Genomic DNA, 14,694 nt, shown 5'->3' with positions numbered 1-14,694 from the left:
CCTCCTCTCTGCTTCTGGAAGTTGTTCGGAAACAACGATCAGATAATGACCATGTAAGTGCGGCAATAAAAGGCCGCTGGGACATAAGGTGCCTTTATCATTCTCAGGTAACAGTCACTTACCTGGCTGCCAAGGTCATGCAGAATAAAGCAAGGGAAAGTCCTGTCAGAAGCAGGGGCGCCCCCAGAAAGGCTTCCTGTAGGAGGGGAAACTCAGGCTGGACCCAGCGAGGTGGGAAACGCACTCCAGGTCCGGAGACCTGACTGCCTGAGTTAGGGGGAGCCTGGGGCAGGCTATCTGGATAGTGACTGAGTGTATGGGTTTAATGGACTTGTTAAGTTTAAAACAGGGTGGGGGCTGCCCATGGGCCACAGAATGGATACATCCATTGTCTGAACGGGCCACCATGCAGAGGTGAGGAGGGAGAATCCCCACTCACACTCCACCCCAAGGATGACACCCACAAAGAAGCCAGCCGTGAAAGATCCAAACTGTATCATTTCCTTTATAGGAAGACCCCAAATGGGCAAAAGTAGTCCACGTTGTTAGAAGCCAGGACAGCGTTCCCCTGCGGGGAGCAGCGGCTGGGAGGGAGCCCGGGGGGGGCAGTTACGTGCCAGCAATGTCTTGTTTCTTGATTTGGGTGCTCCTCATACAGGTGTGTTCAGTGTGTGAAAATCCATCGAAGTATGTACTTAAAATGTGTGCACTTTTCTGTAATTTTATAATGAGTGTTCTGTAAGTTGAATAAGTGTTCTAAAGATTTATTTATTTGAGAGAGAGAGAGAGTGCGCACGTGAGCTTGGGGAGGGGCAGAGGGAGAGGGAGAGAAGGGGGGAGAGAAGCAGACTCCTTGCTGAGCACGGAGCCCGAATGCCGGGCTCGATCTCCCCACCCTGAGATCATGACCTGAGCCAAAATCGAGAGTCGGACCCTTCACTGACTGAGCCACCCAGGTGCCCCAAGAAGTGTTTTTAAAAGGGAAAAGGGCTAGATTGGATGTGTCTGCCTCCCCTCCCCCTGGGGCGCCTGACCAGGCCAAGGGGGGGCCCAGCTCTGTGACCCAGTACCCAGCCCTGGGCCAGCACGCCCGCTGCTCAGCAAGAGTTCATGGGTCCTTAGCTCACATTGCTTGAGGGACTCTGGAATGCTGGGCTCTAAAGTACAAGATGTATGTGAGATGAACTTTGCCTACAGCGGCTTGAATAGAGTACCCCCAGGCCGCGCGTCCCTGCACCTCATGCTCTCCAAAGGCAGGGACCGGTCTGCCATGGGTGCACCTAGCGCCGTGTCTGACTCATAGCATACTCTCAACAAAGCCTCATCGAGTGGAAAACTGATGCTCCAGAAAGGTGGGTCCTGCATTAGGGGCTGACTTCAGCAGGCGGGCGTACCAGATGGGAGACATGGCTCCTAAGCCTGACCCCCCCAACCCCTTCCCTGTAGTTATTGGGATTTTGACAGGTGGCAGAGAGAGAAAGCAGGTTGAGCAAAGGTGTGGGAGTGGGGCCCTCGGAGCAGATTTAGAGTGAGGTGAGCTGGCAGCAGGGGAAAGCGACGGTGGGAAGAAAAGCCCGTGGGGTGCTTGGACTTGGCTCCATGAGGAGCACGAAGCACTGCAGGTTCGTGGGCATGAAGCAAGGGCACAAAGCTGCCTTTCAGGAAGAGTCCTCTCTCGGCTACAGCAGGGGCATCAGGGGCAGAGGGCTGACCCAGATGGAATTCAGGAGTAGAAGGGGAGGGGCGCCTGGGTGGTTCAGTTGTTAAGCGTCTGCCTTCAGCTCAGGTCATGATCCCAGGGTCCTGGGATCGAGCCCCGCATCGGGCTCCCTGCTCAGCAGGAAGCCTGCTTCTCCCTCTCCCACTCCCCCTGCTTATGTTCCCTCTCTCGCTGTCTCTCTCTCTGTCAAATAAATAAATAAAATCTTAAAAAAATAATAAAAAGAGTACAAGGGGAGTCTGCTTCTCCCTCTCCCTCTGTGCTCTCCACCTCTCTCTCTCTCTCAAATAAATGAATAAAATCTTAAAAAAAAAAAAAAGAGAGTAGAAGGGGAGCTGAGGTAGGGGAGGCAGGGAGTACAGACCGCTCCGTGAATATTTTCTGAAGGTGGGAGAACTGAAGCACCTAGATAGTTCAGTAGTTCACATGGACAGATGATTCAAGGCCAGCTGGGGGCCTCGAGTGCCGTAGTAACGTGGTTGGACTTTGTCTTCTAGGCTTTAGGGCACCACTGAAGGTTTAAGGGGAAGATACAAGATCATCCTTTTGTTCATTCATTTATTCAACAAATACTTCATTTAACTTATTTAACCACGTTTTGTTCTGAGCACCTGCAATGTGCTTGGCATTGTTCTAAGTACTTAGGACACATCAATAAATGAAGCAAAGATTACATGTCAGCAGGAAGAGATGAGAGAAAACATCATAGGCCAGTAACTCATATCACATGTTAGAGGTGACAGGTGCTATCGAGAAAAGAAAGAGCAGAGAAGATAAGGAGAGTCACTGACGTGTAGAAGGGACTGGATGGGTGGCTGGGGCGGGGAGGCAGAGGAGGGGGGTGGCAGGGGGTAGTGCAGATGCAGAAGAGAGAGGAACAGCCCTGGGGTACTCCCATGCCAAGAGGGGGAATCAGCCAGGAGGAAGGGAAAGACTCCTTGTGTGGGCAGGGATCTGGGCTCCTAGGGCGCAGAAGGGAAGGGACCAGGACCCCATGGAAATTGCTCAGGAAGAGGTGAGGGCCTGGGCTAGTATGACAGTTGAGGGGCCAGGACGGGAGGGATTGGGGGGAGATGGTATCATCCCAACGTTGCCCTCAAAGAAACCAAGGCCCAGAGAGGCAAAGGTTAAGCATGTTGCCCAACGTCACACAAAACATGGACAGAGTCAAAAAAAGTGTCAACTCTGAATATTTGTTTAACAAAAGCCTGTGGTGTTTCTACACCAGGAAGATGAAGACACTCAAATGGGAAGGAAAGGACAGGTGCGGCCTCATTATCAAACAATTAGTAAATCAAACAAAAATAGTAAGAATGAATTGCTTTAAACTTTGGAAACAGATGCCAGGACAAAGTTAACAAATGTGGACATATTTACCCTTGGAAATTGAACTTGGGGTGGGGAGTGATGAGGCAGGGTACCGTTTTCTTTTTTATGGTTTGACTTTTAAGTTATGAAGGTATAACGTGGACAAAAATAAAAAATGGCGATGATTTAAACGGGCAGTTAGGAAGTAGAGAGTTTTATACTTTCCTGAGTTAACCGTTGTCCCGTGTGGATGAGATTGTGGGTGGTTTTTTTGTTGTTGTTGTTGTTACTTGCTTATATTTTCTGAGCTTTCTGGAAAGGACAGCTAATGCTTTGCGAGCGGGGAATAAAAGATCAGTTTGGGACACCTGGGTGGCTCAGTCGTTAAGCGTCTGCCTTCGGCTCAGGTCATGATCCTAGGGTCCTGGGATCGAGCCCCGCATTGGGCTCCCTGCTCGGCGGGAAGCCTGCTTCTCCCTCTCCCACTCCCCCTGCTTGTGTTCCCTCTCTCGCTGTGTCCCTCTCTGTCAGATAAATAAATAAAAATCTTAAAAGAAAAAAAAAAGATCAGTTCGTTTGTGGCCGTTGAAGACACAATCTCACTAAAATGCATGTTTGAATATATTCCCCCATCTCCTTCTGACAGGCTTGGTAGGTGGAGTTATGTTCAAAGATGGGAGGGGGTCTTGTCCAGACTCAGTGGTTCCCCAGGACAGGAGACGACATTCAGTGCTCAAACCATGACAGTGCCAAACGGGGATGGTTGGTCACCTGAGGCTTTGTGATTTACAAAGCTCTCTCTTTATCCCTTTGTTCCTTTGAGCTCCTTTTGCTCAGTGAGGTAGGTGGGGTGATAGACGGCCTTCCTGAATTTAAAGGAGAAGCAAAGAAAGCTCAGAGAGGCTCCCTATCCCTTCCCTGGGAGAGGCTTAGAGAAGTGGGCTCTCCAACCATATGCATCAGTTGATTACGTGGATAAAATAAAACACCGATTAAAACAAAAAAAGAGTGGAAATCTGGAATGACAGAAAGCGGAGCAGTGGTTGCCTGGGAGGGACGGGCTGCAGAGGGGCACAAGGGAGCTGGTGGGATGGGGGGAATATTCTGTATCTGTCCTGTAGCAGCGGCTTCCCCAGTGCCTACAAGCACCAAACCCTTCGGGTCGTGCACTTTACACGGGCGCAGTTTATTGTACCTAAATTACACGTCCATCAGAGAGGGAGGGAAATGTGGAAACGGGGACGACCGGGGCCCGTAGGCGAGCGCGCACTCCACCAGCACCTGCTCGTTTGCTCGCTGACAGTTCGTCATCCTCACACGCCTTCTGACTACCCCCCCCGACCCCCCCCCCCCCGGAGCTCGGGGAGCACCTCTCGGCCCCGCCACCTTCCTCGAGGGAGGGGCTCCATTCTGCAGGCGACTGCCACAGCGCTGACCTGTCCTCTCTGTCCCCAGGACTCCAATCTGTCTGTGCACACCGACAACCCGGACCTCACTCCCTGCTTCCAGAACTCCCTGCTGGCCTGGGCGCCTTGCATCTACCTGTGGGCCGCCCTGCCCTGCCACCTGCTCTACGTTCAGCACCACGACCGAGGCTACATCGTCCTCTCCCAACTCTCCAGGCTCAAGACGGTCAGGGGCTCAGGGATCTCCTGTGGGCGGGACTGACCTGGAAGGTTCTCCTTTTGACGGCCCCCCTCACCCCCACCCCGCCACCAAAACCACCGTCAGTGGCCGGACAGGATTTCCTAGCTCACCTGCCCTGCAGCTCAGGGCCATGGCACCCTGCCAACTGGGTCTACAGTCAAATGAGACAGTCTCTGCTTGCGGAAGTTCAAGAAAGTTCTCCGGCAACATTCTCCCCACCCTTGGGAAGCTTCTGGCGGGTGCCCAGCCTAGCTTCCGGGGCCAGACCCAGGGCAGGCCTGGTGGTTTCAGAATAAAAGGCCCTTCTCCGGTGGGAACTGTCCCTACTTTTGGAGATGGAGTCTCCAATATGTGCCCTGTTTGTAGGCCTTGGGCGTCCTGCTGTGGTGCGTCTCCTGGGCTGACCTCTTCTACTCCTTCCATGGCCTGGTCCACGGCTGGGCCCCTGCCCCCATCTTCTTTGTCACCCCCTTGGTGGTGGGGATCACCATGGTCAGTGTGGGGCCCAGGAAGCGGATGCGGGAGGGTCTCCAGTGGGCTGTGGGACTGTGATGGGGGAGGGCTGGACACCGTAGCAGTGGGAAGAGGATGGGGCAACCGCAAAAACATCTGGCCCTGTGGGGTGGGGAGGACAGAGGCAGGTCCAGATGTGGGTACTCTGGCCCAGCCTTCCTTGCCTTCCCTACACAGCTGCTGGCCACCCTGCTAATCCAGTATGACCGGCTACGGGGGGTACAGTCCTCGGGGGTCCTCACCATCTTCTGGTTTCTGTGTGTGGTCTGTGCCATTGTTCCCTTCCGCTCCAAGATCCTTTCGGCCATGGCAAAGGTAAGGGGAGGGAGGGGAACCTGCCGGGGGCAACCCTGTCTGGAGGACGGTCTCTGGGCTCAAGGTCACTGCTGGGTCCCGGGCTGCCCCTCCCCTGCTCCCAGGACCTCCCCTTCTGTTTGGTCCTTTCTGTGTTGTCCCCTACTTGCTGCATCTCTTCTGGGAAACAGGCTGGGAACCTGGCAGTGAGGGCCTGTGTAATAGGGGGGATGGGGCCAGACACAGCCCTTGTGGGATGTTCACGGGCGTGCAAGGGGCCATTCTCAGCCCCGACTGCCACCACCAAGTGCGGTGTCTGACGGGGTGTCCGCCAGCGTCTGGGTAAGGAACACATGGGTGCAGACACACATGAATAGTTGCGTCCTACCTGAAAGTCCCATTATCCTGCTCTCCCCTTTCTTCCCTTCCCCCTCAATTGTCTGGGCTTCGTCTTGACCTTCGCTGCGGTGATGGGGTGGGGTGGGGTATTTCTCCATGTCAAGGGGAGGCAGTCAAATGTGAAAGTCAAAAGGGCAGGCTCAGGACGCTCCGCATACTGTCTGTGTGATCCTGGGCAAGGTGCTTAGCCTTTAGGAGGCTCATTTCCTCTCTTGTAAACGGGGTATCCTAAGATTTCCTACCTCATAGGGAGGGTTGGACCAGGTGATGGAGGTGGGGTGCTTAGCAAGTCCTCACTGAACAGTGGCCCCCTTGTGACCTTTCCCCATCTCTCAGAACCCTCTGGGTGGGAGACCCAGCTGCCACCTGGGTGTCGCCCCCTACCCCAGAGACTCCGATGCCCCAGTGGACCCCTCGGGGCAGAACTGCAGGCCCAGAGCTCCCCACGCCTCTGATGTCCCTCCCCACTCTCCCCCCAGGGCAAGATCTCAGACCCCTTCCGCTTCACCACCTTCTACATCTACTTCGCCCTGGTGCTCTTTGCTCTCATCCTGTCCTGCTTCAGGGAGAAGCCACCATTTTTCTCCCCAAAGAATGTCAACCCTGTGAGTTTTCCATGGAGGCTGGGTGGTAGTGGGGTTCCACAGCCCACGCTTCAGCCCAGCCCTTACCAGCAGCCCCCATCCCTTCTAGTTCCTTCCACCCCCATGTCATCTGCACAGCTGGGGCTTGGGGCAGGAAGGAACGAGGGTTCCTCTTCCCTCTGCTCTGCTTGGAGAGGATTTTTTCCGTCCTACCCTCTCATCTTCTAGAATCCCTGTCCAGAACTCAGTGCTGGCTTCCTCTCCCGCCTGTCTTTCTGGTGGTTCACAAAGTGAGTTGGCTCTTCCTCCAGCCTGGGCCTGAGGGAGGAGGACATGGGAGGTAGGGAGGAAGGGGAACAGTGCAGAAGTTGAGCCTGGCTTTTTCCCCTCCCCCAAACCCTGACCCCAGAGGGCCCTGCGGGCAGGCAAGGATGGGCACATCTGTCTGTTTGGGCTGGGGGCTGAGTGCAGAGGCCGGGCTGGCCCAGCTCCCATCCCAGGCTGTAGGCCAGCCCTGCATCTGTCACATCACAGGAACAGGTCCAGGGGGCTAGAGGGGAGCTGGAATTAGGACCCAACTCTTTGGTCTGGGATGAGCTAGCAGCTTGTCATTTCCTTGGCCGCCCCTCTGAGTGGCTTGAGCAGGATAATTGTGTCTGTGACCTGGGTGACAGCTCATTAGCCACACCGCACTGAGGAGGCACCTGGGTCTGGGACTCCATCCACCCGGTCTTGTCCTCTCCCGGGGCCCCAATCAGTGTGAATTTCATCACCAGGCCCCGAGGGTCAACGGGCTCTCTGGGGAGGAGGGAGAGAAGGGGCCTAGGTAAGAACTTGACATGGGAGGCAGTGACCTCCCGCCTATTCCGTGGGGGAATAAAGGACACACAGCCCTTGGCCAGAGCACCTTAGGGAGACCCTCCTCTGGAGACCTTGGGGCTCTGGAGACCCTGGTCCCCAGCTCGAGGCTGCTAAGCTCTGCTCCTGTGTGGGGCTGCTGCCCGCCCCAGGATGGCCATCCTTGGCTACCGGAGACCCCTGGAGGAGCAGGACCTCTGGTCCCTGAAGGAGGAGGACTGTTCACAGAAGGTGGTGCACAGGCTGCTGGAGGCCTGGAAGAAGCTTCAGAAGCAGGACGTGGGGTGAGGTCCTCCCAGGGGTCCCCACATCCCCTCCCCACCCCACTACGCACACCCCAAGTCTCCTGCAGGGGAGGCTGCTAGCCCTGAGGTGATCACAGGGGTGGGGGTGGGGAGAAGAGCAGGTGCAGGGGGTCCCGAGGTGGGACACTCAGGCCGGAATGGGGCCAGCTCTCCCAGCTCTACTGACTCCAGAGAGCGGCTGACACTTTTGTGGCCCTTAGTCTGTCCCAGGCATGGCCCTAAATGTGTAGATGAACTCAATCTCTAACAGCCCTGCAGGGAGGCTCAGTTGTCTCCAGGTTACAGATGGGGACACGGAGGAATGAAGGTTGGACAATGCACCCAACACCCCCTAGTGGCTGGTGGCAGAGCTGCGGTCACACCTAGGTATCTGGGCCCACGGCTCGCACGGCTGCACAACCCTGCCCAGCTTGAAAGGTGGCTTCCAGAGACTTCCCTCGGAAGGGGAAGGGGCCAGGGGAAGACGGTTGAGGCCAGTGTCTCCTCTCAATCCTGCCTCCTCCCGTTTGGAGCAGGGGCTGAAGGAGATGACCCTCTGGCTGAAGGGTCACCCCCCTGGCAGCTTTGCACTGAGGACAAGGAACCTGGCTGGCCAACTGCCCAACCCGAGAGCTGGCACTCAGGGTCCTCCTTCCCTCCCCATTTCTGACCCCAGGACAGAACCCCCTCCCCTCCTACCCATAACCGGGGGGCCCAGGACTTCAGTGCTTGCTCAGCCCAGAGCCCCTAGTTGGCGCCTGGCTGGTGGAGGAGCCGGGGTCTTGGGCTCGGTCCTCAGTGTCTCGGCTTCCCTGGCTTGGAGCCTCGGAGAAGACATACAGACCCCCAGTCTGTAGGCTGCACCCCTTCGCTTCCTCTCCACACCATGTTTCCCCCCTCCCTGCTCGGCTCCCCAGTGACTAGGTCACTTTCCATCCCCGCCCCTGTCTCCCTTCCCTGTCAGCGTCCCTGGAGCCCTGCGGCGGTAGGGAGAGGGCTGGGAATTGCTGGAGTTAGAGCCCTTGGGCTAGCTGTTAGGGCAGCCCGGGACAGGTCCTCAAGCACCTGAAGATAGAGTCTCTCGGGGGATTCATCTCTCTCCCAGTCCTGAGAGCCCAGAAAGCCGGCCCCCCCTTCCCTGCTCCTCGCCAGCCCCAGCTGGGGCTCGGCTCCTGGGGCATATGTGCCCGTTTCTACCCACGGCTCCTTCCTCCCTGACCCAGACGCAAGACTGCGGCGGCATCCGGGAAGAGAGTGTCCGGTGAGGATGAGGTGCTGCTGGGGGGCCAGCCCAGGCCCCAGCAGCCGTCCTTCCTGTGGGCCCTGCTGGCCACCTTCTGTTCCAGCATCCTCATCAGCATATGCCTCAAGGTGATCCAGGATCTGCTCTCCTTCGTCAATCCACAGCTGCTCAGGTCTGACCACACGTGCTCTGGCTGCCACGCTCCCCTGGGTAGTGGGGGGGGGGGTGGCTGGATGTCCCTGAGGACTGAGCCCAGAGGGACAACACGCAGTGAAATCAATCCTAGACCAGGACCGAAGGGCCTGTCCCCGCTCGCCGTGTGACCTTTGGCAAGTGACAATGTCCCTGCACCTCAGTTTCCCGATTCACATTAAAAAAAAAACAACTGTCTTTAAATCCCCCCAACGATCCTACGGAGAGGTGACCCTTTTCCCATTTTACAAGAGAGGAAGCAGGAAGCAGGAAGACTCAAAGCAAAACAAACACACGAAGAAGCAGAAACTCAGAGAGGCGAGCTGGCCCCAAAGCACGCAGCTGGTCAGGATGGATTGGAGTCCAGGGCTCTGAACTCCAGCTGCGGTGCTCTTTCCTGTTGATAGGCTCTGTCATCTGTCGTGTGGGTGGCTTGGACTGGGAGGAGCTCTCAAGTGAGGGGGTAAGAAGGAGAGCTGCCTGGCAGCTGAGTCCCCCAACGCCTTGTCTCTCCATTCATGCGTGTCTGCATTCTCATTCAAAAAACACTTACTGAGCCCCCAGTGAACCGAAACGGAGCCAGACACGAGGAATACAGAGATAAATAAGACAGGGTCTTACGGTCTTGCAGGAGAAACCGACGTGTAAATGCATTAGAGTGGAGTGCAGGCAGAGGTGTAGTCAGGTGTCTGGCAATCCCCAGGAGGGACGGGGAAGCTAGCCTGGGAAGGAGCAGGAGCAGGGTCGTCCCTGCTAGCCGGGGAGGTCGTCAAGTTTGGAAGGACAGGTAGGTGTTAGTTGACTAGGTGAGGAAGGAGGGGAGAGTGCAGCCCATGCAAAATCACCAAGGCTTCAACCGGCATGACTCAAGAACTCCAGGTATTTCTGAATTCTGGAGGAAAGGGTGACCAGAGGGAGGGGGAGAGAGGGAGAGCTAAGGAAATCCTTGAAAGATTTGAAGCCAGGCAGGGGCATCTGGTTTGAATTTCAGAAGGATCTCCCTGCCAGTCCTGCAGGGGTTGGGGGGGGTTGATGGATGGAAGGGGACTGATCAGGTCAGAGGAGAGTCCAGGCCAGGAATGAGATAGGACTCAGGCGCTGCTGGGGAATGGGTGTGTGCCAGGGTGACGGAGGGGTCAGGCGCCACCTCGGTTCTGACCTGGATAACTGGAGGGTGACGGATCTCTTTCACTGAGATGATGAATGCAGTGGAAGGAAGGGGCTGGGCACCGGGCGAGGTGGTGAGTTGAGACTTGGCTACTGTTGGGGCCGAGGTGCCGGAGGCCCCCAAGGGGACATTTCCAGCTAGCTGGAGACCGCGTTTTCAGAGCCATCAGGTAGAAGCCCAGGGTCCCGTATCTGTGACTGGGCTCTCCCAGAGGGCTCATGTAGGGGCCCCAGCCAGAGCCCTAGGGAATTGTGACAGGCAAGGGGTGAGCAGAAGGCTGGCTTGGAAGGCCCAGAGCTGGGGAAAGAACGGATCGTGGAGCAAGCACAGAGAATTCTTCTGGGATGAGGCAGGCCTCCAGTGCAGCAAGCTGACCAGTAAAACAGCCTGAGGAAGGCAACATGGAGTTTGTTCGTGAGCGCCAAGACTGGAGGCTGAGACAGAGGGGAAGGGCCTAGAGCAGGGGGTCTGCCTTGGAGAGCAGGGGCCATGGAGATCTAGAAACTTCCTGTAAAGAAAATGTATTCATTTTCTGTGGCTGCCGTAACAAATCGCCACAAACTGGGGGGCTTAAAACCACAGAAATTTATTCTCTCATAGTTCTGGAGGCCGGAAGTCTGAAATCAAGTTGTTGGCGGGTTGGCTCCTTCTAGAGGTTCTGAATGAGAATCTATACCAGTCCTATTAGTTCCTGGTGGCTGCTGACAATCCTTGGCATTCCTAGGCTTGTAGACACATCGCTCCAATCTCTGCCTCCAGCATTCTCCCCGGTGTGTGTGTGTGTGTGTGTGTGTGTGCGCGTGTGCACACTTACATCTGTGTCTCTGTGCAAATCCCTTTCTTCTCTCATAAAGACACCAGTCACTGGATTAGAGCTCACCCTACTCCAGTATGACCTCATTTTAACTTGATTACATCTGCAAAGACCCTGTCTTCGAGTAAGGTCACATTCACACGTGCCAAAGGTTAGCACTTAGCACTTGAACATTTTTTGGGGAGACGCAGTCAACACACAGCAGGAGGAGAGGCCTGGCTACAACTGTGGGGGTAGCTCCATGGGGTCGAGGGGAGGTTTGTCCCAACACGGAAGAGACTTGGTCATGCCAATAGGTGAAGGTAGAGAGCCGCCAGCAGAGACGGCTAGATCGATGATCAGAAGAAAGGGGAGCAATGATGGAGCGTGTTCCTGAGCATGGGGATGGGGGTCAAGGCTCAGTGGGACAGGACCGGGCTTGGAAAGCCAGAGAGACACCTGTTCTCCTGAGGCAGAGGAGAAAGAGAGCAAGGGCTTGGAGGGAAGGCTGTGGTTGGCAGGGAGTTCTCATTGGGTGGCTCAGTGGCAAGACGTAAGTGGGCAGCTACCGAGCAGGGTGGGGAGTGGGGGCAGTGGGAAGGTAAGAGAACAGAGGTGAAGGGAGCTGGGGGACAAGAGGTGGGTTAGGACCCTGGGGAAGGTCACCGGGCGGCCCTGGGGGCCACTGATGTTGGAGAGGGTGGATTTTGGATTTGAGGCGGGGAGAGTCTGTGGGGTCACGTGGTAGGCTCTAGGGCCCTCAGCGGCCAAGGAGAAGATGCAGGAAAGTCTAATCTGTGGACATGCGGCATTTCTTCCCACCGTGTGGTCCAAGAGGCAAGAAAGGCAGGCAGGTAGGCTGGCAGTGAGAGCGATGGAGGGGCGGGCAGTGGGGCCATGGCGGGTAGGGAGAGAGGGCAGGACAGAGGGAGGAAAGTTGGAGGGTCATGGTCTTGAGGCAGCACTGGGCTGAGTCTGGCTGTGGGGGGTGGGGTCTGGGTGAGGGTGTGGGGGGCCAGCAGCCCCTGCCTGGAAGGTTTCGGAGGCAGTCCAGAGTGGAGGCTGAGGGCGGTCGTAGAGGGAGCAGCCTGGGGGAGCCTCCCCACCCTCATACCTCTCTCCCTTCCTTGCAGCATCCTGATCAGGTTTATCTCCAACCCCACGGCCCCCACCTGGTGGGGCTTCCTGGTGGCCGGGCTGATATTTGTGTGCTCCATGATGCAGACTGTGATCTTACAGCAGTATTTCCACCTCATCTTTGTGATGGCGGTGAAACTTCGGATGGCGATCATAGGTGTCATCTATAGGAAGGTCAGCTGGAACAGGGCAGCGGGGGGCTCTAGAGGCCAGCTCGGGGGGAGCGTTGGAGAGGCTCGCGGGTCCAGTGCATCACCCTCTGTCCACCTGCAGGCTCTGGTTATCACCAATTCAGCAAAGCGGGAGTCGTCTGTGGGAGAAATTGTCAACCTCATGTCTGTGGATGCCCAGCGCTTCATGGACCTTGCTCCCTTCCTCCACCTGCTGTGGTCCGCACCCCTGCAGATCATCCTGGCCATCTACTTCCTCTGGCAGGTGACTCAAGAGCTCTGGCCTCTGCCCCCTTCCTCTGACTTTGACCCTGCTGAGAAAGGACAAGAGAGGGCAAATCTGGGGTCAACAGAGGGCTGCGTAATGAAGACAAGAGCTTCCCTAGATATTTGGGTCAGGGACAGGACTGCGAGGATGCCAGCGTCTGCAAGGGAGTCTTTCCAGCCTCTGTGGTTAGCCTTCTCGGATGCCAGGGGAGGAAAGAGGGACTTGGAGGCAGGGTGGGTGTGAGTCTGGCTGTCATTGTCGGTCGGTCTGTATTGGCCTTCCTATGTGTCTGGACACCCTTCTATGTTTGCCCGTTTGTCCCTGTCTGTTGTCATTATCTGATGGCTGGCAGCTTCTGCCCGTGTTCTCAGCATTTGGGCTTTCTCTGTATGCCTGCTTTTCGCTATCCGTTTGGCTGACTACCATCTTTTGCTTCCTTCCCAACTCCGTGTTTCTGATCAATAGGCTTCTGTCTGTCTGTGGGATTCTGTGCACATACTTTAGTTACCTGTCTTATCAACCCACCCATGCCTCCTCAGAACCTGGGTCCCTCCATCTTGGCTGGGGTGGCTCTCATGGTCTTGCTGATCCCACTCAATGGAGCTGTGGCCATGAAGATGCGTGCTTTCCAGGTAAGGGCTCTCATGGGTTTGCTGATCCTGCCTGGAGCACCTGGTCGCCTGCCTGGGGTGGGGTGGGGGGAGTGTGGGAGGCCGTTCACTAACCTCGGGCCCCTCAGTTGCCTTGCTTACTGAGTAAGGATGGCTGTAAGCTGTTTCCACAAGCCTTAGCTCACTCTATCCTCACAACACCCTTGAGAGGGTTTTAGCAACATTCTCACTTTGCAGCTGAGCAACCAAAGCCCAAAGAGATGAGGACAGTCCAGAGTCAGGCCCAGTGGGGACTCAAACCTGGGGCTTCTGGTCTAATGAGAGCCTCCTCCCACCACACTGTGCCCAGTGTGAAGAGCCAGTCATCCAGTCCTTTATTTGCAAATATTTATCGGAGTCTTCAGTAGCTTCCCACTGTGTGTAGAATAAATGACAAACTCCCTGTGATCATCCACCAGGCCCCTGCTCTCCTGCCAGCCCTCACCCCCTGGAGTATGGCCAAGTGGCAGCCACTCTGGCTTTCTTTCTTTTCTCCAAAGCACCAAGCTATGTGTATCTCTGGGCCACCCCACACACTGTTCCCTGGAACGCACCTCATGCCTTCCTTGCTTGCTCACTCCTCCCCTTCCTTCCCCAGCATAATCTCTGATTTCCCAGTCCCCACCCCATTACTCTCTCACAGAATCCTGTTGTTTCCCTTCAGAATATGCGTGGCTCACTTGGTTAAGCATCTGACTCTTGATTTCAGCTCAGGTCATGGTCTCAGGGTCGTGGGATGGAGCCCTGCATCATTGGGCTCCTTGCTCACTCAGCAGGGAGTCTGCTAAAGATTCTCTCTCTCCCTCTTCCTCTGTCCTTCCCCACCCCCCCCCCAGCGCTCTCTCTCTCAAATAAATAAATCTTAAAAAAAAAAAAAAGAGGGGCGCCTGGGTGGCTCAGTTGGTTAAGCAACTGCCTTCGGCTCAGGTCATGATCCTGGAGTCCCGGGATCGAGTCCCGCATCGGGCTCCCTGCTCGGCAGGGAGTCTGCTTCTCCCTCTGACCCTCCCCCCTCTCATGCTCTCTATCTCGTTCTCCCTCAAATAAATAAATAAAATCTTTAAAAAAAAAAAGACTACACACATGGATTTATCAAGCATTTATTCAGATAGCTGCTTCCTATCTGCCTCCCCCCTCAGACTGTCAGCTTCATGATGGCTGGGGCCTCGCTTGAGTTCTTCATCATTATGTGCTGCCTGTCTAATAGTGGCCGGGCACATAGTAGGCATTCACTAAATCGGGTTGAATGAATCATCAGTTTGGTGTGCTGTGCCCTGGGCGAGCGTCTGGTGAAACAGAGGCAAGTAAGGGATCTGCACCCTCAGCAGGCTCCCGGTCTTATGGTGGAGTCAGGCATGCACAGGAATCTCCACGGGAACGATAGGAAAGAACAACATGGCTTAGGTTGCAGAGGATGCAACCTGGGAGGGTCGGTGATGGAGGCACGGAGGTTGGAGCTGGCCTCC

General features: G+C 55.8%; 1 protein-coding gene across 2 annotated transcripts in view; it reads left to right on the top strand.

The window, feature by feature from the left end:
• ABCC3 (ATP binding cassette subfamily C member 3) overlaps positions 1 to 14,694 on the top strand; it is a 43,424-nt gene that overhangs the window by 6,639 nt on the left and 22,091 nt on the right. The window contains exons 2-11 of one of the 2 annotated variants that reach the window (XM_036076302.2): positions 4,484 to 4,660; positions 5,042 to 5,167; positions 5,366 to 5,503; positions 6,361 to 6,486; positions 6,694 to 6,755; positions 7,476 to 7,607; positions 8,831 to 9,022; positions 12,137 to 12,314; positions 12,414 to 12,575; positions 13,118 to 13,210. In XM_036076302.2, coding sequence (XP_035932195.1) covers positions 4,484 to 4,660; positions 5,042 to 5,167; positions 5,366 to 5,503; positions 6,361 to 6,486; positions 6,694 to 6,755; positions 7,476 to 7,607; positions 8,831 to 9,022; positions 12,137 to 12,314; positions 12,414 to 12,575; positions 13,118 to 13,210 — 1,386 coding nt within the window. Of the gene's footprint in view, positions 1 to 4,483; positions 4,661 to 5,041; positions 5,168 to 5,365; positions 5,504 to 6,360; positions 6,487 to 6,693; positions 6,756 to 7,475; positions 7,608 to 8,830; positions 9,023 to 12,136; positions 12,315 to 12,413; positions 12,576 to 13,117; positions 13,211 to 14,694 lie in introns of those variants that run through there. The other variant, XM_036076306.2, reaches the window with a different exon arrangement.

This window comes from Halichoerus grypus, chromosome 2 (genome assembly GCF_964656455.1).
Source record: "Halichoerus grypus chromosome 2, mHalGry1.hap1.1, whole genome shotgun sequence".
NCBI classification, from domain to species: Eukaryota; Metazoa; Chordata; class Mammalia; order Carnivora; family Phocidae; genus Halichoerus; species Halichoerus grypus.
Note: the sequence above shows the minus strand (reverse complement) of the source record. Positions and strands in the feature narration are given on the sequence as shown.